Source organism: Electrophorus electricus, chromosome 4, assembly GCF_041902795.1.
Source record: "Electrophorus electricus isolate QZ-2024a chromosome 4, ASM4190279v1, whole genome shotgun sequence".
In the NCBI taxonomy this organism is placed as follows: Eukaryota; Metazoa; Chordata; class Actinopteri; order Gymnotiformes; family Gymnotidae; genus Electrophorus; species Electrophorus electricus.
Window position 1 is genome coordinate 16,763,599 of NC_137500.1, and position 26,675 is coordinate 16,790,273.

General features: G+C 38.6%; 1 protein-coding gene across 3 annotated transcripts; it reads left to right on the forward strand.

Annotated features, from left to right (window-relative positions):
• On the forward strand, window positions 1–26,324 carry shisal1a (shisa like 1a). 3 transcript variants are annotated; one of them, XM_027006831.3, is made up of 5 exons: window positions 1–305; window positions 8,862–9,039; window positions 14,367–14,580; window positions 17,994–18,305; window positions 25,036–26,324. In XM_027006831.3, coding segments are annotated over exons 2-5 (594 nt in total). In that variant the 5' UTR covers window positions 1–305; window positions 8,862–8,972; the 3' UTR covers window positions 25,037–26,324. The 3 variants fall into 3 exon arrangements, with proteins under 3 accessions (XP_026862632.2, XP_026862631.3, XP_081568826.1); XM_027006830.3 differs by lacking the exon at window positions 25,036–26,324 and adding an exon at window positions 18,862–18,981; XM_081712700.1 differs by lacking the exons at window positions 8,862–9,039; window positions 25,036–26,324 and adding an exon at window positions 18,862–18,981.
• Window positions 26,325–26,675: the final 351 nt, after the last annotated feature.

A 26,675-nucleotide genomic window follows, 5' to 3' on the forward strand; every position in this document is an offset into this window, starting at 1 on the left:
GGTGTATTGCACCAGAGCGGGCGTGAGACCAAGCACGGTGGATCAAAGCTTGCGAGCCCTACCACCACCACCGCCTCGCCCTCCACCCTCTCCTACTCGTTTACTCTCTGCACGCGCTCACGGCTGACTGTTGCTCTGTGCTTGCCGGAGCAGCAGGATGGGTGTGCATGCGTTCCAAGCAGCGTGCTCTCCCTCTTCGGACTGCAAAAGGACAGCGGTCAGCATACAGACCGGAAGCACAAACTGACTCTGCAGGGAACAAGGGAGAAAAAGAAAGTGGAAACCCAGGCTTTGTTCAGTCACAGGTAAGTGGTTTCTGCTGTGCAGTGTTCTTATAAACAAAGTTTTACAACTTTGCTTTACTTGTTTTGATATTTTCAGGGATAAACCCTTTTGAACTTGGTTCCAGGCAGCACTAAAGACCTTATATGGATGACAAACATTTACACTGTTACATTCTGGATGTGGAAGCTGCTTTAGAGCCTTATTGCTATTTCCCGTTACAGCGCCATGTTGATCTCATTTGTAAGCAGTTGATGGGATTCCTTGTCTGCTGCTGACCCGGTCACAGGCTCCAAGTTTGTTTCCAGCAAATTGCTGGATGTTTAGATTTGATGTGTTCGGAGATCAAAACCTGACTGCAAATAGTTGTGAATGCAGGCACTTTACATGTATATTCAAGTGCCAAGAAAAGAGCAGGCAAATCGACCTTGAGGGAAATCAATGATTTATTGGCGCTTCATTTACATCTGTAGTTGATGACTCTTGATGTAACTGCGCGCCTTTTTAACAGGCTTTTGTACTCTGGCTCACTCTCCCCTGGTTCATCCCACTCTTGTAGTTTATCTTTGGCCACAGCCTGCATGCATGCTCATGCTCACCAGCACACAAGGACTCTTGATAGGATACGTAGATGAATGCTGTACCTTACACAGACCCAGCTACATCTTTTCAACTTTCCATCCGGTTACTGGAGACCAGGAGCTTCTGGCAATGCTGTGTAGTTTTCAAACTACAGTAAGCATATTTGTGCGTATGCATGTATTTGTATTGGTACAGGTTTGTGAAAATGTGTGTGTACGTGTGTGTGTGTGTTGTATGTGTGCATGTGCAGGTGTATATGCGTGTGTGTGTGTGTGTGTGTGTGTGTGTGTGTGTGTGTGTGTGTGGTTGCCTGAATATTCCTTTCTTGGCGGGAGTGGTACTTGAAACAGGAGCAGAGAGAACAAAGCATTGGACTGTACAAGAGAACAACAAGCACTCCCCAGATACACCGTGTAACAGCTGTCTACAGCAGGAAGGAAACCTCTTCATAACTGTGTCTTTCTGAGAGTGTTTCTGAGTGTGTTTGTGAGTGTGTGTGGAAAGAGAGAGAGAAGAGAGATAAGGGGAGCTCTATAACAGTGTGCAAGACACTGTGTGTGTGTGTATCTGGTGACATGCCTGGCTGAAACCCTACCTCTGTGTGTTATGGAGATGGCACTTCATTTCGTTGTCACGCAGCAGGCCAGCAACCTTGAACAGAGCTATGAAAAAAAAAATACTGAACTGCTCTGGGGTCACAGAATTCTGTAGATCTTCCTTTTATTTGTTGTCCAGATTATATTACATTATTTTGGTTTAATCTCTCAGTGTAATATCAGGTTAATCTCGCCCTCTGATTAATGTTTCTATAGCGACTAAACCAAAGAGCTCTGCTGGTAAGAGTAAGTGAGTCCCATTGTTTTTTAGTTTTTAATATGTAAATAAGAAGTGCATAGCTCTCTGAACTAGCTTGAGATAATGGCTGCTTTACATCACATCCTGCCTGTCTGTGGTTTCTGCCTCTCATGTGATATCCAGCAAAGCTCATGAATAAAGAACTGAGAGTCTTTTCATGGTCCATCCCCTCCAGGGGATAAGGAAAACCTTGGCCACACTTTCTCTACAGTACTGACTACCTAATACAGTACTTAATACAGTCGTTTGAGCCGTAGGAAGTGTGAAAATCATTTTCTCAAGTCCCTCCTGGTCAGATATTATTCCTTTTTAGGTTAATGTCTCTACTTTGCCATAATGAAGTCTGTAGTTCAGCTGTCACAATATCCCAGTCTCACATTAGTTATTTCCGGTGTTTCTGAAAAGTGAGGAGAAAATGGCACGTTGTCTCTCACCATTTTTAGTCTCCAAAAAATGGTAGTGGGAGCAGTCAGGGTGAGTGTATGAGCTCATGAGGGAGCACTCTGCGCGGAGTTGATTAGTGTAGATTAGGTAGAGAAGTGCTTTCTCAGATGCCTCTTCTAGTCTTTCTGAAACGGAGAGGTCATTATGTGCCGGCAGTTCAGATATGTGCATTTTAAATGATTCCAACCTCCATATTCTCGCATGCATGAAACATATGTATTCAGGCTCAGACCTTCTTAAAACACTCGCTGGATGAAACAAAGGGGAGAAAATTTGTCCCTCAGAACTAAGGTCCAAATTTAGACGACTAATTTTAGGCAGAACTTGTCATTACGTGAGAAGCATGGTGGATTAATGTGATACTTAGTCCCCATATCGAACCAGCAGGGGTTACCATACCGAAGCGGCAGGGGTTATCTGCCTCTTTGCAGCTGAGGAATAAGAGCTGGGAAGACAAAAGGCTTTTATTTCATTCCTTTGCCTCACTACTAGGGGCAGACGTTTCTGATCCTTCCACTTTGAAGGCACATCATGAAAAAGAAGTCATGTGTAAGGTAAAGCTCTCTCCTTCTGAGCTGCATGGACTCACTGGGTGCCCCCCTCTGACTGGCTCAGCAGATATCGTTCAGCTTGCCACAGTCTGACAGACATTATCCTGCTGCCTTTACATGTTGGCAAATGACACTCACCATGCCATTTCACTGATCCAACTACTGGAATCTGTGTACCATTAGCATTTCCCGTTGGGTCACAACAGTGTCAAGGTGGCTCAAGGATGTAGATAAAGGTCTCTGTTAAAGTGTGTGTGTTGGGGGGGGGTATTATTCTTGCATTACTATGAGAGAGCTGATGGGGTACACAGCAGGAGATCGCAAATAAATCCACTCTGTTAGGCAATAAAAAAGCACTTTAATGGCAGAATGAGGGAGGAGGGGTGAGAAGACCCATCCAGTCTATATTAGAAAAAGTAGATGTTTAAATCATAAAATTCCTCTATAATTACAAGAGTGTAGATCAGTTATTTTTCTTTGAGTTTCCTAGTTTCATTGCTGCCATAGGAATAACTGGTAATGCAAACAGATTTCATTAATGCAGTGCCCATTAATATTAAAATGTTTTGCCACTGGAAATGACAAATCCTTAATTCTGATGGTCCAAAGGTGTTCAACAAACCGATCAACAAGCCTTCTCTTGGTGTCTACAATATAAAGCTGATTACATCTCTTGCAAGTGATACAGTAACTCCTTGCAACTCCTGCAGCAAGGCGAGAGGAGAGATGGATGATGATGATAGCGGATCCTTGTGTGCCAGTTATTTTAGTCGCTGTGTTAATAAATTTACATGTAGCGCAAAAAGAGTGGTTGGAGGCTACAGTACAACAGTCATTATCTGAATGGTTATTTATCTCGCTCTTAATGAACATGTCTTTGATGTTTTTGTCTGTAGGAGATTAGTGGAAAATCCTCACAAAGCGATGTGGTCTCTGCATCATCCTAAAGGACTCTGAAGTGTATAACTATATAAGTATAAAATTAGCCACTGTTTTATTTGTAGGATGATACATAGGCTTAAAAGTCTTAAATGTAGATTGTTTATATTATAGGTCAGTATGTCTACTTTCTGAAAAGGTAAAACATGAGCAAAGGCATCATCTACGACTTCCTTAGGAAACCCAGAGTTTTGAAAATGTTCACACATATGTCCATATTTTTCTGGAGGTTTTCATTCTCACTGCAAATGCACTCAAGTCTATTGTAGTAAGAGATGTAGAGATATTCAAAATTTTACTAAACAAGGGAAACAGGATGCTTCAGACAGAGGTCCTTCATTAGCTGTGCAAGCAAAGTACTTCTGAATTTGTAGAAAGAGGAAATTTATATTTGAAAAAGTAGATGTTTAAGTCATAACATTCATTCCATGGGGTTCTAAAGATCCAAAAGTGAAGATCAGTTCTCTTTTTTTTTTGCTTCCATAGCAACAAATAGCAGTGCAAACAGATATATCATTAATGCGATGACCATTAAACTTAAAATTAAAATGCATTGCCCATGGAAAATGACAAATTCTTTTTTCAGTTGCGCACAGTTGACGAATGCACAGCTAATGTGCAAAAAAGAGGCTACTGTTGTTCATATGGTCAGTAGTTAAGATTCTTGACTTGTATGTGTAAGGTTGCTGGTTCAAGCCCTGCCAATGTTGGGCCCCTGAACAAGGCCCTTAACCCTCAGTTGCTCAAGTTATACTCAGTCATAATTGTAAGTCACTTTGGATAAAATTGTCAGCTAAATGCCGTAAATGTAAATTCATCCTGTAACATTCTCATTTGTGAGAGCCAGTAATTGGTCATGCATGCACTGCTGAAATACACTTAGTCCTTAACTACTTTAATATTAACCTAATTTATGTGTACACAAATAGGATGAAATTTAACTTGAACAACTTAAAAATGACAGAATCCCAGCAAAACTGGATTTGCATCAAATAGATGAGACCTCATAACCACTGGCATCACATATGGCTAGGACACTCCATCAATGCTAGACCTTCTCTCTGCTCTCCATGCAATGATGCCATTAAAACATTTTTTGCTTTTGAAGATAAGGCAAAGTAAACAAAACAAAGCCAACTCTTGCTTCTTCAAATCAGAGAAGGTCATTCAGTATGTTGCAGTCCCTCACTTTGTGTCTGTAACACATTTGTAATTAAGGAGAGAACTGCAGCATATTGCTGTCTTGTATTGGGTACAGAGCAGCTTATTCGAATTCACAGACACTGTGCATGCAGCCCTGCGGCAGTGTTTAAGCCAACACGGATTTCTTGGGCCACAAGCATTCAAGCTTTTCTCCTTAGATATTATCCCTGTCTTTTAAAGTACATATTCTTACAAGCTGCAGAAACAAATGCAACAAGACAGTACATAACATGAAAGAAATTAATAACTACTGCCTTATTTCCAAGTATTCCTGTCACCTTGTAATGTTTCATTCAAGTTATTTTTTAACTACATTGTAAAAGCTTTGTGTGCTTACAAGGAATTTACACCATTCTACACTGTGGAGCCCCCATTACGTAATTTGCTGTATGTGTGTGTGCATAAACAAATTTCTTAACTAATTAAAACAACAGAGTAGCTATTTGATAGAAGGATATTAAAAAGAGGAATGGTCTATTCATTTAGGAACAGTGGAAAGCAAGCGTGCCTGTGTGTGTGTGTGTGTGTGTGTGTGTGTGTGTGTGTGTGTGTGTGTGTGTGTGTGTGTGTGAGTGTGTGCAGTGATGCATACAGAGGAAAAACTCCTTATCCAAATCCTCATAACGTATTGATCAGAAGGTGTAAACACGCTCTACTTGTCTGTGTTTTGTGCCTTCTTGGGATCCTCTCCTGTAGTGTTCTCAGTTTCCTCATGGTGCTGTAACCTTTCCTCTGCCTCTTCAGTCTTCTCCCTTTCTTTCTTTCAGCCTCTGTCTCTCACTCACTTGCACCCAAGCACACACATACATTCACTCACTCACTCACTCACTCACACACACACACAGACACACACACACAGGTCCTCAGGGGACAGATAAACACATTCTGTAGTGTCACCTTGGGACAAGAAGCAGGCAGTGTTTTCTCCATCATGTGCACTCCCCGGGCCTTTGCCAGTGGCAGAGTTTTATTTGGGTCTAGGGATGCATTTATGACAGCAGAGGCTCTGGCAGCGATCTTTCACCAGCAGTATTTTCTAGCCTGAGCCATACTTCCATATATTACCTGCCATTTAGTATATGGCTTACTACATTTGAATTTAGTGTTTATCATTAATTTTTTATGTTATTGGTTTTGAACACAATAAAATGTATATAAAAGAAAAAATTATATATATATATATATATATATATATATATATATATATATATATATTCAAATTGTTCATCATTATTTGTAAATTTTTAAAAAGTTGCCTTAAACATTCATCAGATGTTAAACTTTGAGATTTTTTAGACATCATCCTGCAGGTGCAGCTCATTTAAAGCACTCATTACTGTGTTTCTCAAAAATAGCAAACTGCAAGATAAGACTCCAAAACATGACAGGCTGTGGTAGGCTGCCCCAAGATGTCTCAAGCTATGGTAGCTAGACCACATTTGCTTACAGGAACACTGATTGCAACTTACACAAACAGCATGTCAATATAAATCACAATATAGTGCAAAATTAAGCACACACATCACAGAAAAAGGCATTTAGCCTAATGGGAACTGACAAGTCTTTGATATTATTTGACCAACGTGGTTCTCTCCACTCTCAGAAAGATAAGCTGTGACCATTTATGGACACCCTTGTAAATGCACTTTTTTTCATTTCATAAAACTTAGGTTCATATAACACACTGAAGACAAATATAATAAGGGTTTTCCAGATGTTCAAAAATAATATTGCAACAAGTGTCTTATACACTAAAATGCTATTAAATAATACTTTGATCACCAAAACTAGATCACAATGCCATCACGGTCACTGGCTCACAGGTTCTGCTAAAGTAAGTTCCATTTCAAGTAATAATGAGCATTTAGGTGAGAATCCCCACAGATTCTCTGAGCTGACATCCTCTGGATAACAGAGTGACAGTAAAAAGAGACAGCTTGGTGAGTCCAATGTAGCTCTTACTCATCAGCCATAGAATCTAGAGATAGAAAGAAGAGGAGAGAGAGAGAGAGAGAGAGAGAGAGAGAGAGAGAGAGAGAGAGAGAGAGAGAGAGAGAGAGAGAGAGAGAGAGAGAGAGAGAGAGAGACTAACAGACAGACAGAAAAGATGAGTTCCATTCATATGCTGACTTTGCTTGTTGGGCAACATCTCGGTGAGATGAAAGGATGCGTGCTCTTGCATTACAATGATGGATGCCACGTAACACATCTGTACATCTGTGCATGGTGTAGGCCATACTGAGTCCTGAAAAGGTTCCCTGTGTGTGTAGGAAAGAGAGTGACAGATAAAAAAAAACAGGGAGAGAACTGTGATGCAATAGTTTTAGTGAGTGGCATCCAGCGTCTTTCTTAGAGCATTTTTCTTCCGTCTTCTTCATCATACTTTCTCTTTCTCTATACCCACTATGCACACACCCTCTCTCTCTCTCTCTCTCTCCCTCTCTGTTTACACAGTAGCATCAGTATGTCTGTTTAGTTTACAGCTATGCTAACCTTCATGCCAAGTTCATCATAACACACTATCACACTGTGACCTGCCCACCTGCTACCATTCATCACATCACACTTCCTACACCCCTATAAACAAAATACACATATACTCCTATACACAGAAATGGCTCACCAGGCACAAAGAGAATAATGATTCAAAGGTGCATTGAGTATGGGTTACGCATGTGCTACTTAGAATTAACTCAAAGGGGAAGTCAGTAATATCATGAAAACAACTTTGGTGGCGCTTGTCCTAGGATTTGTCTTGGTTCTTAAATACCTTGTGATTCATGGTGAAACTGTACATCTGCTGCACGTCTTCAGTGATAAACAACCTTCTGCTTTTATATGCTAAACTGAGAAAACAAACAAACAGCACACAAAAACGACCTCATGCGCATGAGCACATGCCACGCTGTTGCCTTGGAAACACATATGGAGATAAAGAAAGCAGCAAAGTGTTATATTTTTATCTCCAAGCAAGTCTAATAATTATGATTTCTTTTGTGGAGATGCAAGAGAACGCGCATATAAAAGAGGAAGTATAATGTCGGACCCAAACAAGGGGACAAATGGCTAGATATTTTTCCTCCTTTAGGTCTCTGAGCACAACAGTGACTTTGTTGTTATGAAGGAGGATGTATTTGTAATGGGAAAGGTTACTTCTGTAACTGGAGTTTTTAAGTGTGTTTTTATCAAGTTCAAATAAAGGCTGCATGTTGCTGTCACAGAGTGAATGCTGACATCAGGACTGAACCAGTGTCAATACTAGATTACAACATTCCAGGCACAGTGTGGAAATCTAGAGAAGATCTGAAGACAATATTATGACAGGCAGCATTTGCCAATTAAGATCACATCTCCGTCCAGTCAGCTAAATAGGTCTTGGATTTGTTAATTATATATTATCATTGTGCTAATCATTGCAATGAATGATGAACATCAGACCCTCCTTGACAGTTTTGTCTCATGGTTTTGTCAGAAGCAGACTCTACATGCTTCTGTCTAAGGAGGTCAAACAATTCCGACCACAGTGGAATAGGGGCTGCTTAGGCAACAAATGATCTGAGCAGAATTACTCCCATGAAATATTCGACCAAGAGTAAATTATGATGTTAAGTAAAAATATTTTGCCAGAACCCAGAATCCTGGCTGTATTGAATGTCTACGCTTAGTAATATAGCTGGGATCCAAATAATTTTAAAAAATGGTAGCGAGCCAACAGCAAAATTTATTTTGAAGGTGAAGCAACAAGAGAAAAGTTAAAAAGTTTGTTTGTTAATTTATTTGTTTTCAAATTGTACTCAAAAGCCAGGAGAAAAAGTACTTTACTATGGCACAGATAACACATACCATAACCCTGTTCAAAATAGCTACAGATTATAGCTAGCCTTGGAGCAGGCATTTTGAGAGACACTAAGGCTGAAAACTCTCCTCTCATTTCTTCTCTTTATCCATATATATACACACACACACACACACACACACACAGTCTGTATTTGTTTTTATGTTCAGTTCCGGTAGGAGGAGTGCCAGTGGAGGGGCTAAGTGATGTGTGTTTGCTGAGTCGTGTCGGCCCGCCCTCCCCATCTCCTGTGCTGGTCCTTCCTCCATGAGAACAGAGAGATGACCATGCACGGCCGCTGGTTACACAATGTCCTGGCCATCATTTTCTTCCTCCTGTTCTCTGCAGGTGAGTCCAAAAGCGATCACGTCGACACACAGACAGAAGATATCGCACACAGAAAAAACATATCAAAAGAAGAGCTGTGAAAATGCTGAATTTCATTTTGCACCGAGCTAACAGAACCCAATTTGATATTTCATTGTTTCACCAAGTCAAAGGCAAACCAGATCTTAGTAATGCTTTAGGAGAGGACAACAATTTGTGCACTTACTCTAATTTAGTGGCTATTGAGTTATGTCATTGGGGTTGATGTGAACATGCCCAATCAAACTAATCTGGTTGGTAGAGTGGATCACAATAATCATAACAATAGTTTCATACTAGGTTAATGATCTGAATCACAGTTTTTCTGTCTTCCACATTGTCAAAAGACCTGTTTTAAATTGGTGTAAAGGAGAGTGCAAGATGAGCAAAATTCTTCACAAATGCTAGGGGTACAGGGATTTGTAAATGTTGGAGAGAGGTGACAAATGAGAGCTTGTCAAAAACAAAGCTTTGTTGACTTCAGATAAAAGAAGAGAGAGGGAAAGAAAGAGACAGAGAGAGAGAGAGTGAGTGTGAGCTTTCATAGAGATGGAGAGAGAGAGTGTGTGAGCTTTCAAGAGGTGCTGTTGAAGAGGCAAGCAGATGAATTATGCCCTGTGACAGAAAAAGTAATAGCACCTAAACCAATGGCAGATATATGAGAAACTGAGATGTCCTGCTAATTACAATCACATACCATATCTTTATCAATCCAGAAAAAACTCAGTAGTACACACTTATGGAAACTATATAATATAACCATCCTGCTTTACCTCTGACATCTTTTCAGAATTCAGACATGGTAACTGTAACACAAACACACAATTATACCAAGTCATTTAAGGACAATGCCTACTTTTAAACACACATCTGCAATTATTGAATATATTTTAAAGGAAAACCTCTCTCACAGTCATTCAGTCAGTTGTTTTGAGCAGAAACACATCTCCTTTTATTATAAAATTATAAAAGTTGCCAATCAAAATCATTCCTTTCCTGAAGATAATGAACCTACAACAACCCATACGTTGGTAAAAACGTGTCAAATAAACAATAGATAAACATTATCTATGATGCCAACATACTGATTAAATGTTTGTCTATACATCATCCTGTTCAATGGGAATGAAGTCATTAAGTCATTCTTTCGTCTGTGCTCAGTGATACCCTTACATTTATTATAGAGTCAGAGGTGTTGACATGACTCAGTTTACATGTCCAGTGTACATCTCTGGTCATGTCCTATCTCTCTTCAGCACTGTTTGCTCAAGACTGCACCTGTCATTTCAGCTCTCAAGCTGTGTGTTTCCCTCGTCGTGGGGTTCTGCTGAGACTCGGCGTCTCCGTGCACTGTGGTCAGATGCCTCAGTGCATGGCAAACCAGAAAGCTGATGCTGAAGCAAAACCATGTTTGAGGAAATTGTATTAGAAGTGTGAAAGCGGGGTTTTTCCCAACTTGGCTCTGGTGCTAAAGCAAAAAAAAAACAAAACAAAAAAAACCCAAAGCAGTGAAATGCCAAGGATAAAATAAGCATGGCAATGACTACACTGCATGTTTTCCACTAAAATGTATAAGACATAAACTGTTTGTTTAGAGAAAAAAGCAAGAAAGTAAAGCTTTCTCTTGCACTTTCTTTAATATAATATTGAGAAAGAAAAATAAATCCAATCTTATGGCTGCCCAAGGACTTCACATACAAGTGTGGGTGCAATTTTGTATCCTAAGCTGAGATCAATTACTGCTGCACTGAAAAAAAAAATTACTGTTGCATTGAAAAGACAATTACTGTTGCATTGTGTGAGACAAAGACATTTATACTTTGCATTAAAATGCGATCTGTATCTAGACATCTTATTTGAACTGCAGGGTATGCAAATTGTACATGCGCACAGCATGCATTGTGATTGGTTGTGATTGGAATGTGATTGTAGGTAGCCTGGCTCACACCATAATCAAATATTGGGTGGGTATGCAGTCACGTCAAAGGCATTTGTGTTAGGAGAAAGGACCCATCCACAGTATAGGCACATCATCAATGTAGTCCAAAGATCACTGCAAACTGCAGTCACTCACCAACAGGTCCTCATCACAGCTTTTGAAAGCAGGTCTGTTGCCTATTGCCAGTTCCCCTATTGAATGGCACCTGGACATATTCAAAGTTATTAGATCAGTTTGGTTTGGTTTTGTTATTTTGTTGAATTAATACCAGATTTCCTGCACCTCTACACACTGCATGCAAGAATATCTAATCATAAGGGAACCACAAGGATCATTTAAAAAGACCAAATGAAAAACATGGGCAAGACCAGATCATTCATCCTCCAGATGCTGATATTCAGATACAAACCGTGCAAAGTGTAAATGGAACTAAGGCGGGCATGAGGATGTCATGATGAGGTACAGTGGCAGTCAAGGAAGCAGAAACTAGCTCTGGTGCCATTTCAAATTCAGGTTTGAGTAGATGGGGTAGGGAGGAGGCGTTCCCTCCTAAATCACTTCAACATGTGTCTGACAATGCTGCTGGTGAGCTTTGAATGAAATACACATCAGAACAGTTGCCATGGAGAGAGAAAGAGAGACAGAACGATAGGTATTCAAGCTTGCTGTTAGGGAGGTGCCTCTGTACCCAGTGCCCAAAGGAGAAGCCTTCATTTCCCATTCACTCTACTCTGCGAGAAGTGGACATGAATGGGGTCAAGCCAATTATCTGTGAAAACCTATAGGGTGTTAATGATGCAGCTGGCAGAAATCAAAACACATTGATTTGTTTTTAGCCACCATAGTGAAAGGAAATAAAACAGGTCTCTACAGGTGGTTTTCATTTCATACGCCTACCTTTTGCCTTTTGTTTAGTTTTTTTCCTCCCCAGGAATATGAGAGCCTTGCAGCTCGACTCCTTGCTGCTTTGGTTGATGGATACACAGCCTGGGTGCTCAGTCAATGCTTTTTATGAGTGTAGAGGTGTTCCTGGAGGGCTCTCTGACTTGTCTTTAACACTCCTGATTTATTCCCACTGTACAGCCCATGCACAGGGGTAATTGGATGTTTTAGGGCATTTAAAAGGGTCAAATGGAGCCAACTTCAAATTGTTTCCTGTTTTGTAATATATTTTGTAATATTTCTCATTCTCATGTTCACATATGCATTTCAAAATACATTGCTCAAGTTCACTTTCTGAATATGTGTTTATGAATGAACTAAATGCCTATTGGCATAGGTCACTTGTTTTATTCTATTTATGTAATGGTGTGGTAATAAATATTACATTCTTTTTCCCTCTTTAACAAGAGGAGAGAATAATTTAAAATATATATATTAATTACACTTTATTGTTTGCACACTAATTGCAAAGATGGCCTTCCTAATGATTATCTCATGTATCATTATTAATAGAAATGGGAAGTATGCCTAAATGCTAGAAGGCTCAGTTGTTTTTCACTAAGCTCTTTGGACCTCATTCTAAATATTTGTGCATGCAAGACCCTGACTTTCAAGGCATAGATGCGGTCAGCCAGTTAGCTTTCCTACAATGATTTGCCATTGATTTTCAAAAAAAAGTCTCACTGATGTTTATGAAAAGCTGTGCAAAGCCATTTAGGCATTGCTGACAATTGATTTAGAAATATGACACTCCCACTTAGGTCTCCACTTCCCTTATGAACATGAACAGAATGGAAATGTACTCAAATGTTTAGCAAAGTTTCATTTTTGTACTTGAAATACTAAAAATACTTCATTAACTTTTTGAAGCATTTATCTTCTTTTTTCAAGAAGTCATCAGCTCATTGTGCCCCTGAATATTCCCCTTTGTCATCATAAGAAAACTTCCATTTGCCTGTATCAACTGCAGCCTTTCGAAGTATATGCTATAAAAGTATGCTATTTTTGAATTACCAGTCCCAATCTCTAGTATGCACATTAATGATCACACTAAAATGATTTTTAATCCTGACAAACACTACTAGTTGCTTTATTGTTATTGTTATTAGTTATTGTCCTCTTAACATACTATTTTAAGTCCAGTGATCTCCAAATTGTAAGGCAACAAGATATTTACTAAGTACAAACAGCAGTTTTCTTTTATAGTGTAGGATGTTTTTATTTTATGAATGTAGCTGCAAGGTAAACATTTCTAATATTGTGGCTCATGAGTGTATACACAGGTACACCTTTGATGCTCTAAAGCTTCCTGCTTTGAAGAGAGATTCTCTATCATGGAGAGCAGAGGAGCCCCAAACAGGGAGAGCACCTGAGTTAGGATCCCCTGAATTTTTCTGTATATCCCACTTATCTGTCCTTCAAACTCTCATCTATATGCAAATGATGGTATTATCATGCTCTTCCTCTGGAAGACTGGATATGAGTTTAGATGGGAGTGGTTGAGTTTGTGGCCAGACTCAACAGTTAGTCCTGATGAGGACAGCCTGACTCTGGATTCTGGGGAGTTTTTGTTAATATAAAGAGGGGATTGGGAACAGCAGAACTACTGCTCTTGTCCCTTATATGCTAAGATATCACAACCTTTTACAGGTTGTCAGGCTTCATCAACTGTGTGCGATGTCAGGACTATTTCATGGTGGTTTTGTTTGTGTGCTGGGGTGCCAGCCACAATGGGCTATGGACTAAGGAAGTCCATAATGTGTCATTTATGATATTCAAAGCCATATTCAGCCAAACTGCCTTCCTTTTTGACAGCAAAAGATCTCACTTTTTATAAGAAGCCCCCTTCACACTTTGGGACTGAAAAGACACATAAAGGCATGCATGGGCAAAGTTGTAATTAAACATAATGAAGCATTCTGCCTGGTACTTTTATCGGAAGAATATGTAACTGTTCTGATCCCTTATAATAGAATCAGTATTACCATTCATTTTGAGGTGTATAACATGTTGTCTATGATACTCATTTAAAAAAGGTGAGACTTGTAGCAGCAGAGTGACTTGTCATGTCTTCTTAGTGTGTCTCAGTGTTTATATTATGAATGCTAAATATTTGATGATGTACTGAACAGATTTACTGTGAGAGTAAAGGTGCATGTATATATGCAGTGTCAAGTCAGACAATGATCAGTCAATTATCATATTAATATGTACTGTATATGTTCAAATGTGAATGAAGTAACTTTCGCAAATATATTTATATAACGTCTGCACTTAGGAGGTTGCTATAAGTTCTGCATCTTGCATTTATAATGCATTTTTTTGTAAGTAGTATTAGAAAGACTGGTTATGTGTTGTAATTATGAAATGTCAGCAAAGTTCTTCTGTCTCAAAACAACCTTTTTCATATTGTCCTTCTTTGGGACAGCTCTTTCAGCCCACTTCAGGATGTGCGAGCCCTATTCAGACCACAAGGGACGCTATCACTTCGGCTTCCACTGCCCCCGTCTCTCTGACAACAAGACCTATATGTTTTGCTGTCACCATAACCACACAACCTTCAAATACTGTTGCAGTGAGAAAGAGTTCCAAAGCATCATACAGCTCAACATCACTACCAATTCTGATGGCATTGCTCACAAGTAAGTGGAAAGAAGTGGGATGGGATGATAACCGTGATTAATGTATTTGGCTGTTCGCACTTCTTGACATGGCAAGTAGTTTATTGCTTTCAATGGCAGATGTCATTCAGTCTTCTATAGCTGAAGCTGACTAGAAAGATGCTCAGGAAGGACATTAAGGTAGCATGGTTCTTGGATTGTGGAGCAGATATTTTGTTCATGCTCAGATAAACAACAAAAAACAGAAGTCTCACATTTGTCTATATAATCATTTTAAAAAAATAAAAGGAGTATTGAAATAAATCTGTAGTTGCTCACCAATTTTTCCACATTTTCTTGCTCAAATGTAAATGGTGAAGACTGAATTTATTAAAGGGCTTCAAGAGCGTCATCAGGTTGAGTGGTTTGTCTTGTAATTTCATTTTCACATCATTGGGATATAAATGACGAATATTGGAATGATGCTTGAAAATACAAAGTGATGTTACAGGTACTGTTTAAGGGTGTTTTTTTGTTTGTTTCTTTTGATGAAAATGGACATTGGCTGCAAAAGAAAATCTGCATTTGTAAGAATATGTTGAGAATGCATGACCTCCACATTTTTATCACAGCCTTTATGAATCTATAATATTCACAGAATGATAGAGCATTTTTCTCCATTGACAATCCATTGCATGGCTCAAGCCTGAAATGTAGTGAACTGACCCAAGGTCATGTGATGTTCCTCTCCTCATCTTAGCTTATTTATTTCTCCACTCAACTGAGGATGGCACATTATAGGTATACCTACTTAGAAGTGGCGTGCAGTGCATACAAAGGATACTCCCACCCCCAACCCACACACACATTTTGTTAATGCCACATAAACTTAGGCTTGACTTTAAATTACTGTACACAAATGCAATTACAATTACAAATGACAAAACAGAAGTAGCATGTATGAAATATGATATTTTTTTATTTTCCATATATTAATTTTCTATGTAATGCAAAAAAATCCATGAATCCTACAAGTACAGCTGTTCAGCAAGGTAGAATCAATAATTTCATATGCATACAGTATGCCAGTAAAGCCAAAACATGTATACAAACACCAAACTCACCAGTCTGTTAGGCTTAATTGAAAATAAAGTCCATCCTCTGCTCCTTGGCCAGAATATTATGCTGTGAGACAGCTGTTACCCAGATATACTTATCGTAGTTTGTCTTATAGAAAGTACATGCATACATTTTTCCTTTCTGACAAAGATTTATAGGTAGAGTTAGCTGACCTCACTGAATTATTATAAGTTTCTCATGGAAGATTAGCCTTGAAATTGCTTTTTAATTACATATGCTACAATATCTGTCTCATTTGCAGTCACAAAATCTAGCTAGCTAACCTAGTAAGCATGTGCATAGAAAGTGATAACTATGGGCCAGCTCCCTTAATAAAAATCATAAATCTGATTGGTCAGATTTGCCAATAGACCTGCATTACAAAACCCTTCAAAATATCATCAGAAGGGTCACACAGGCACATACACAGGAACAAGTCCCTGAAGCCATTCTAATGAGCAGTTTTAATTGGTTATTACTGCTATCGGACAGCTGATATGCATCCTATAGCAACCAAGAAAATGCATAATAGCATTTTGAGCTGGTTTATGTTTTTGATTTTACTTTATTCATGAAATAAATGTTATATTTATATTGCATTCATGAAATACTGTATAATCCATGAAAATCTTCCATATACTTTTTTGCTACCTGTTTTCTGAAGGGTTAAAGGGCCTGACTTCACACCACTACTTCTTAGTGAGATTTCTTTCCCTTTATAATCATACAAATGTAAAATATAATACATTGGTATCTTATCAAGTGACATGCCTTTGTTTGATCTATGCTTTTTGATATTCCATCATTACATTTATTGTATATTTTCATACATAGATTTAATTTCTTATCTCATGATGAAAGAACTTCTTAGTGGACTTTTTAAGAGCTTCCTATTAATACAGAAATGAAGTCAGAGCTCTACAGAAGGCAAAGTTATATCACCTGATTTCATTTGTGCAATTAAGTAACATACAACAACCATGTGTAGTATGTAAATGCAAACAATTCCATGATGCAGAATATCTTCATTTTTACCATTACATCTAAATATAGACATCAGCTCATCAGGGAAGCCTGTAACCATCAACTGGCACTAAGCAGGCATAAAAAGGAATTTCACACTTCAGGCTCCATCTGATCCTCCCAGGCATCCATAGTCTCTGAACAATGGCCCTCCACCAAAGCCAGCTGTACAGCTCTGATCTCCATACCCAGTCTTATTAGTATCTTGCCAAAGCAGTCTCAGCAGCAAACACAAGGCAATTAAGCCACCTTGCTGTCACTCATGAGGCTGTGACCCCTATTTTCCTTTCATCGCTTGATTAGAGTAGAAGGAATTTGCTCTGTTTTCCATTATTGGGATTTTTCGTTCCTTACCCAGAAGGGTTTTAAATATTTTCTCAGAGGATTGTATTTGTTATGTCCCTGCTAGGGTGTAATGCTTGCTTCTAATATTGAGGAGCAGATACAGTAAAAAGCTGCTTATGGTGGAGAAATGATGCTATGTGATGCTACAGATATGGAGAAAACTGTGAGAACTTAATAATAATAATTACTATTATTATTATTATTATTATTATTATTATTATTACTATTTTAGTTTTTCATATAGCACAACAAAAAGCAAAGTAAAATAAACAGTACAAAACTAATTAAAACAATTGGGCATAAAAGCTCAGTCTAATTAAAAATAGTATTAATCAATGACTAAGAGTATGAGTCACGTAGAGAATTATGGATCTTAAGGTTGCAGCAACTAAAAGTGGACTCCCCTGCTGGACGGTATTTGGAAATGAAAAAGGAAAGTTTCTTAAAATCAATTCTACAGAAATATGGATAACCAGTGTAGTCAAATGTTGATATGTGATCCCCCATTCCTGGTGCATGTGAGCATTCTAGCAGCAGCATTCTGTACATCTTGTAAATTAGCAATTGCGCTCTCAGTGGGGCAGATAAGAGGGTGTTGCAGTAGTCTGTTTTAGTTGACACAAATGCATTTCTGTTTCTAACTGTTTCAGCACTGGACAGAATGTCAGGGACCGTAGAGATAGACATGTGTTTTCTTTAAACTGATACCACTATCAAAAATGGAAAAGGACAGATATAACTGCATGTCATCTGCATACTCAATAAAGCAAACGTTATGTTTATTAATGATACCAGCTTCAGCAGGAGAAAGCATGTTGTATATAACCAGTCTCTAACCAGTCAAGTATAATCTCATTATCAACCACATTTCAAAGGATGCACTGAGGAGTTTTCCTATATTTAAAATATGTTTCTGTCACTAACTGTTAATTATTCTTTTCTGTCTCATTTCCTCCTGATTGCTGCAGCAATTACACTGCTCTCATTGGCGTATGGGTTTACGGTTTCTTTGTCATGGTCCTGCTGGCTCTGGACTTCCTGTACTACTCAGCCATGAACTATGAGGTGTGCCGAGTCTACCTGGAGAAGTGGGGATTGGGCGGCCGTTGGCTGAAACAGGCTAGGAGCAATTGGCACAGCACAGCAGTGGATCAGGAGTTAGAGCTGAGCACTGCAGCTGCTTTGAGCCACGACCCCCAACAACACCATGATCCCAGACATGGTCTCAGAGGAGAGGCCCAGAGCCCCACCCTCATGACCTTCCAGACCTCCACAGCCTGGTGAGTCTCTTTTTCTCTCAAATGCATAGTGACTATTTCCACATAAAAGGTAACAGTTTTCATGATCCTGCCTATGGTTGTTATGAGTCTTCTGAATCACAACATGGCATGAGTATATGAGTCATGAGTCTTCTAAATGAGCACAAGTCAGTTTGTCCTTTGCAAGCTCATTGTTATGCACATGCAGTGAACAAAATGGATCATGTATATGCAGACTGCATATATCAGCCTCAAAAATCTGTCAATGTACAGTCATGGCCAAAGGTTTTGGGACTATTTAGCTTTTTTTTTTAAGATCCTCTTGTCAGATGTTCATATGATATAGTGCAATAGTGGTAAGTACAATGAAATTATTATTTTTATTGACAAATACATCCAGTTTAAGCAAAGACCTAATATTTACAATGTTTACAGTCTTAAAGTTTTTTAAGACTTGGCATGCTGGATATCAGCTTCTGGGCAAAATCTTGACTGATGGGAACCCATTCTTGCCTGATCAGTGCTTGGAGTTGATCACAGTTTCTGTGTTTTTGTTTGTCCACCCTCTTTTTTTAAGGATGAACCACAGGTTCTCAATGGAATTGAGATCTGGGGAGTTTCCTGGCCTTGGACCCAAAATTTCAATGTTTTGTTCACCCAGCCACTTGGAACACCAGGTCACAAGGCAAAAGTGATAACCATCATGCTAGAAAAAGCATTGTTCATCACCAAATTGCTCCCAGATCGTTGGGAGAAGTTGCTTTTGGAGGATATTTTGATACCAATCCTTATTCATAGCAGTGTTCTTAAGCAAAATTCTGAGCAACCTCACACATGAATGCACTTTTGATGCAATGCAGTCATGACTGCCCATGTTTCCTAGTAGGTAACCATGGTTAATAGAAGAAAGCTTTAATCACCACCACCCTTTTAAAGCAACCAGTCTGCTCTTTTAATCAGTATGACAGTGATATCAGCTGCTTTGTACTCGTTAATACTTTCTTCTGAGCTAATGAGAAGATCACTGAAATGATGTTAGCAGGCCATTTTGTGGCAGGGCTGAAATACAGTGTCTGGAATGCAGTAATTTTTGTGATTAAGTTCATTTTCATGGCAAGGAATGACTGCAATTAATCGCAATTCATCTGATCACTCTTAACAATCTAGACTTAATGCAAATTGCCACCATAAAAACTGAAGCAGCAAACTTTGTGAAAGCAAAATTTGTGCTAGTCTCAAAACTTTTGGCCACGACTGTAGTGTATACACAGTTCTTAACATGGAATGAACTAAAACATCACAAGGCACTTCAAATCTAATGAACATAATTAAATGTTTAAGGACAAAATTGCACAATTAACAGTTCAATGAGCATGGATTTGATACATTGATAATTAAATAGTAATGAACTTGTTCAAAATAGTAATACATGTCAAAATTTTTGTTGATACCACCTGATCATCTCACGGAACAAGTGGACAGACATGCTGAACACTGACTTAAGAAGTGTCCTAAGCAATTAATTGGAATATTTGTCAATCTACTGCTGAAACTTAATTGCACTGCACTAACAGACTAAAGGTATCAAATACTGGTCCTGATGGAGCGCAGCACTACATAGTTTAACCTGCTATGATCAAATGATTCATGTGGTCTGCTTCCCTGGTTCCTGAAGCAAACAGCACCCTTGTTGAAGGCACTACATACATTTTGACAACAATTTTTCATATCTAAAAAAAAACCCCACAAAAATGTAATTACTGACAGCAGGACTAAGAGTTCCATTACCTACCAGGAGCGTCCAGATGCCCAAGGAACTTATGGTGATGGAGCAGTGACTTCAAGTTGTCTGGGTTACTGATGGATTCCTCACAGTCCTTTAAAACAGAAGACTCAGAGCCCAGCCAATCTACAGTCTTAAATCACAAGGATAGAGAAGCATTTGAACAATTCTTTAGTCAATCAAACAATTATGGACTGAGCAATTAGGCCCATTATTTTGTATAACACAGAATTATTAATTATTTTTTGGATGGTCATCAAAAATCAAAGTAGACTCATTTCAAAATGCTTCATGATTTCCTACCTGCAGGAGATCAGGGACAGGCAGGAAGTGCCCCAGTCGGGACAGAAAGTCCCACATTAGCGTCTGAATAGCAGAGTCATAATCCGGACCAAACTCCACTGGAAATATATGCTGTAGAGAGCAGAGACAGGGATATAAATAATGGAAATACTATAAATGTTACCACCCTAACTAAATGAAAATTCAAAATTCATTTTTACACAGTTAAGATGTGTTTATTATCCTGGAAAGGCATTTGAAATTACTGAAATTTGTGGAATTTCTGGTACTCGTTTCATTAGGGCTTTACCACATCTGGTAAGAAATCTTCACAGTGTTCACAGATTTAATTAAAAACACATAAAAACAGAACTGACTAAATAATGCACAATTAACAGTTCAATGAGCATGGATTTGATATATTAGAAGGATTAAACATGCTTTAAGGACTTAGGCAAACACCAAAAAGCTGTGCGGGCTTGCAGTTGACAGTACTAAGAGATTGTGTGATCATGTGCATGTGTGTGTGTGTGTGTGTGTTTCATTGGGTTTGCTCTTGGATTGATTTCATATTCTGTGACTTCCTGCCAAAATGTACCACCTACCATCTTTTACTGTGTTTCGAATTTTTATGAGAAAATTATGAATGAATACATGCAAAAGAACTGAAGCATTTGTTTTGGAATGCTAACCCACTACTTGACATTATAAACAAACTTTCCAGACAAACATTAAGTCTACCAGTTAAACAATAAAGATTTTCTATGTACAGTCTGCACTGACTTAAGTCAGGTATGGATGCTGCAATGCACTTTTTTGTGGGGGCTTCCATATTTTATTCACCATGAATGTAGGTTTCAAAACACTGATATATGCATACTGTTATTCATCTCTACAACACTAATTGCTGTCGCAGCACTGGTTCTATTATTGTCTATTATGATAAAAATAAATAACCATATAAATGTATAGTTTCATTTCTTTTCTCTCAAAATCATACAGGACCACTATGATCACATTCCGGTCCACTCTGGGTTCCAAGCCATAAGTCCATATAAAAGTTTAAAAGAATTCACACTTGCTATTGGAACATAAAATCTATTAACGGTCCATTCTTTTGTTTTATGGTCACAGCAAAGCTTGCAAATAGTTTACTTCACATTTCTCCTGCTGAAGCACGTCTGATTAAAAAACGTTGACTATGTTAAGGTTAAAGAATTTTTTGTAACTGAAGCACTATTTGTTAACAAATAAATCTTTTGAAAATTCTGGTTTTACATTTTGCTAGTTGTTGAAGTTCCAACACATATACAGCTCAAGGGAATTGTATATAAGTTAGGCCATAGAGTTAAAACACCAGTCTGCAGAGGTAAAACACCAGTCTGGAAAACCAACAGCAACATAAAAGAATAACCCATATTCCTTCATTTGAAAACAAGACAGTGAAGTAAGGCTAAATAGGAAGATAAAACTAGAGAAAAAACTAAACAAACAGGGAATAAACAAACAAAAGAAAGTGAATAAGCAAGGCCAAGGATGGAGCCAAAGCAGAGACCAAAACACAGGCAAATGGTACAGATGGTGAGGGAACCGTGGTGGAAATGGAGAGGGTGATCAGTGAACCGAGGAAGAGTGTCATATAGTAATAACACTCATTCTCTACTGAGATGTCTGTCATTTCCAAATTGCCTCAAGAGCCAATGTCTGTTCTAATGTCATGCTTTTATATCAAACTAATCAAGTGGTTTTTTTATCTAGTTGAACAGCAATCTAGCTACAGAATATATTTTAAAATGCAAAAATTGTCATCAAACTGCTTGTTCCCTCCTCCAGCGCACTGTCTTGTCGTTCTCTCCTTTAGTGCATCTGGAAAGAGTGAACTGGGCTGGAGGCAGACAAGTGGAATCTAGCGTGTAATGTAATGATGATGTGCCTCAGCCTTTGAAACGAAGAGGTGCTCTCACAGCTCAGAAAGGCATAGATATACTGCTGAGTTGCATTTAACTGTTTTTTATGATTCAGTCTCCTGAAGCTTCAAAGCCTCTAGAAAGAGCAATAATTGTAACACTAGGCTAATATTACAGTCAGTGTGTCTTTAGATTTTCCTGTTGTCATCTAGATTGCATTCAGTATTTTATAGTCAGTGCTCAGCTGCAGGCCTAACAGAAGTAGGTCTGCACCCTTGGGCAACAGAGGTTAAAATAAAATTCATAATTGGACAATAGAAGGTAAATCCCACTATCACTGGGACAATTATTGCCCACAATTAGATTAACTAAGGTAACACTTTAATAGCTATTAAATGGCCACTAAATAATTATTGGCATAAGTCCATGTGAGGGAAAGGCAGCTTGGTATATACTGAAAACAACTTAAAGGTATGCACAATTTCCAAGTTTACAATTAAGATTTTAAATGGATAAAGTCTGCAAATTTTGATGGGGGAGGAAACTCAGTCAATCATTCAGGTTAAGATGGCGTACTCAACAATTACCACAGTTTTAAAATTGCTTTTATTAATAGATCCTTAAAGTTTTTTGTAAAATTGAAAATCAAAGTTAAGATTGGACTGACTCCAAGAGACATTGTCTGTGGTAGACCTATATTTGAGGACAACTGTTCAGTCCAAAGAACAATGCTGGTTTAACGGTCAGAGTCCTCTGACACTTAACTGCATGAACCTCGGAGACAGAGGTTCTCACATACCAAACCTGCAACACTGCATAAAAGCCTATCACTATACATTATAAATGAGAGTCAAGTTCAGACGCTTTTAAAGTAGGCCAGAGGAGTACACACCTGCTAGAGTGTCAATCGGATTGTGTGAATGACAGGGCAAAGGTCATGTTGCTAGACTGAATTGGACATTCATCACTATAAACGTCTGTATTCATATCTTATTTAATTGGGCTGTTTCTCTACAGTGCTACACTATTGTGCTTGCATAGCCAGTTGCCCATATTTATCTGTTTTTATTCTAAAAGCAGTAGTCAGCACAATTACAATGGATTGTAATGGAATATATATAAGAAATGTCTGTGTTGCCATTTGCAAACATGCACAACCAGGGTGGGGGGGGGGGGGGGACCTTTCTTAGGATGGTTTCAGAGAAACCAATCTAGTTTATCAGCCAGTTCAGAAGTATACAGTGGTCTACATGTAGTCTAGGAATGTAAAACCCCAAATCTTTATTAATGACACTATCTGCAATAAAACACAAATAATGGCTATTGCAATAATGTACCTAAACTATATGTACTATTCACTGCATATCATATTACCAGTAAACACAAATTAGGAATTTAAAATATGGTAATCCAATTAAATAACTGTCATAACCAAATCACATTTAACCGAAATGTGGTCTTGGAGAAGTGCAATAACAAATTTGCTATTCTTCTTCAAAAAGCAACTCATTATCGTGTTAAACACTGAACTAGCAGGTTGTCTTAGGTAATGGAGAGATTAATTGGCTGTTGAAATTATGAATAAAGAATAAAAGAACAGAACATATTACATTCTTGTACTTGGCCACAATCTATTCATTTCATTGTTCTGTCATTAGTTTTTGTCATTATCGTTTATATTACACAACACTCTTTCACTAATCCCGAATGCCCTTTATTTGATGTTTCAGGTTTCTTAACGTCTTGTTACATATTTCATCATTCCATTTTTAAATCTGAAATTTGTGGTGAACTTCAGTTTTAAAAAGTGTGATCTGCCCTGGTCTTTTTGGTGGAGGTAGGATGTGGGTGTGTGTGTGTGCTAGATGAACTAGCTGAATATAGGCCAGAGAGCACTGAACTGCGCTGCAGCCTTCATCTTCTCTGTACACTTTGGATTCAATTCATGACTACTCACACCAGCACACACCAGTCTTGACAGTAATCACAATAAGACACCGCTGTTCTTGGTTTACCCTGTGCAGTTTGTTCAGACCTGCAATATGCCCTAATTAAACTATTAGAGGGATAAAATTAACCTAGTCCTATAGTTTGTGTAGCCTCAGGGGCTACATTTAGATTTCAACAGGACATAATCTTCAAATAATAGGTTTGTTTTTGATTACATGAATGAATCTGTGGTGACTGAAATATCATCCGAACATGGTAAGCTCTGTACTTGTTTACAAACCAGTGCTTTTGGGAATCTCCACTCTGGTTTATGTGTTTACACATGCAATTGGTATGCAGACATTTGCTAATGTGCTTGTATCCAAATATAAATCTGATGGATTATAGTGAAATATGCTCCTTTTTATATGCTCCTTTTTCCTCGATAAATTTCAGTGAAAGATCAGACATATAACACACATTAAAAAAACAGAACTCCTGTGTAAACATCCATAACTGGTAACCTTTATTAGGTTTGTGTGTAGGCATCATATTTGCTTTTCTATCTTGCCAGGTCGTGTTTGTTTTCAAAGTGACTAAAGGTCCTTATTTAACTGTATATAAGCATATAGCCGCAACAGGTGCTGGAGAACAGCTGTTGCTCTGTAAGGGTATAACTCAGGCTTGCTTCTACAAGAGAATTTCATAAAGTTTTTTCTTTTCCTCTCATTTGTGCATGCATACAAGGTGATTTTACTTCAGAACCATTTGACAAAAGTGTAAAGAAAAAATAATAGATTTTCTCTCTCTCCCTCTTTGTCTCTTTCTCTCTCTGTATGTGTCTTTATAGATACTTGAAATGTGACTTACTATAATGGACTTTGCTTAAAGAGCCATGGAGGAATGGTCATGCCCTTCTGGAACCCCACTCTTAGTTCAGTGTCCCCTCCATGGCTCTATCAATCTTTATGATGTGGATGGTGTGCTCCAGCACTGAAGGCTCCTCTCCCTACTCTCATGACCAGCAAGGAGATTCCATCACCTGCTCACCTCCAACTCTGCAGAAAGAGTGCTGTGGCCATTCCACTGTGGAGTTTACTGCAGTAAACAGCAGCCTGCACATCTGGGGAAGCTTACTGGGTAAAGCTTCCTGTCTTCTAGTCTCTTCAACCAATGAAACAGGGTTAAGCTCTTTTTCGAAGAGAAAAGTTAGAATTCTAGATGTCCCCCTGCAAGCATTTTGTCTACCTTGCCTACCAAGACCTGACGTTTCCTAAAGCAGAGGAAGAATTATTTATTACAGCTGCAACTATTGTACCATCTCAGTAGTGCTTTGAAGAGTTTAAATATGAAGGTGACTAGAGAGAACAGATTCAAGACTAACTTAAACTAGTTAAAAAGTGCATTTAATTCTATAGTTTACACCTTCTTGCTTTACTTTATGTTAAGACAGCAAAATAAATTGATTGGGTTAAAACATGGATTGAAAAATTCGATCTGGTGTCCAAGCACTCAATGGTACTTGTAATTTTGCAATATATTGAAGTACTTTTAACTACTGAGGTTGAGTGTGTCAGATAAAGCAATATATAATGGTAGTAGATGTTGGATTTTACCTGTGTGTGTGTTCCATATCTAATACCTAATAATGTGGTAGAGCGTTTTACTTTAGCCAGACAAAGCTATTCGCCTGACAGACCCCTTAGTGGATATAAAATCCTCACAGTAGTTTTGTTTCCCCTGTGGAAAATGTGCACTGACTAAATGTGTGTGATTAAGAATAGGTAAGGCCAGGCTAGTTAGGCTAGTTAGAGCATAGGCGTTAACCTGCAATAATGGACAGTATTGTGTTATACTGTATTAGAAAGAGACCTTTTGTGATCACATTTTTTAGTGTTCTGGGGGAGTCTAAGTTTTCCTAACTGGAAGACACTCAACATGGCAGTAACTGCTACTGGTCATTGTATAAGTTGCCTTACAGTAAGTCTATAGTGCACACCTAACGTGTTGCGTAGTGATAGACACCGCACTGCAGGCATAGTATGTCAGTGCACCTATTCTTTGTGTGGTTTTACAACTGCATAGGGTGTGTGGATGCAGTACCGCTGTAATTGCACTTATTAACTTTTTATTGACACAAGCTGCAACAAATAAAGATTTATCTTTTGCAGTGTGTTCAGTGCCTTGTTCATCATTTCCTGATTCGCTTTTCATTCACTTCCCTGAATCTCCCAGCGACATGCACATCACAAACTGTAATGACCTTGTGCCGTTCCCTGGTTTTAAATTCAGGCTTTGGGAGTTCTAATGGATGCACACATCTGTATGCGATGGGTCAAAGCAACTCAGCTCTGATTGTTAAAAGCTTCTCTGTAACTCACAGCAACACAGGCGTGATGCTTATTTCCAGCCCAGAGGGGGAGTCACACCTGTTCCTTCCACTAGCCGCAGAACATGCCTCAGGTGGGTGGATGTGCCAAGACTGCACTA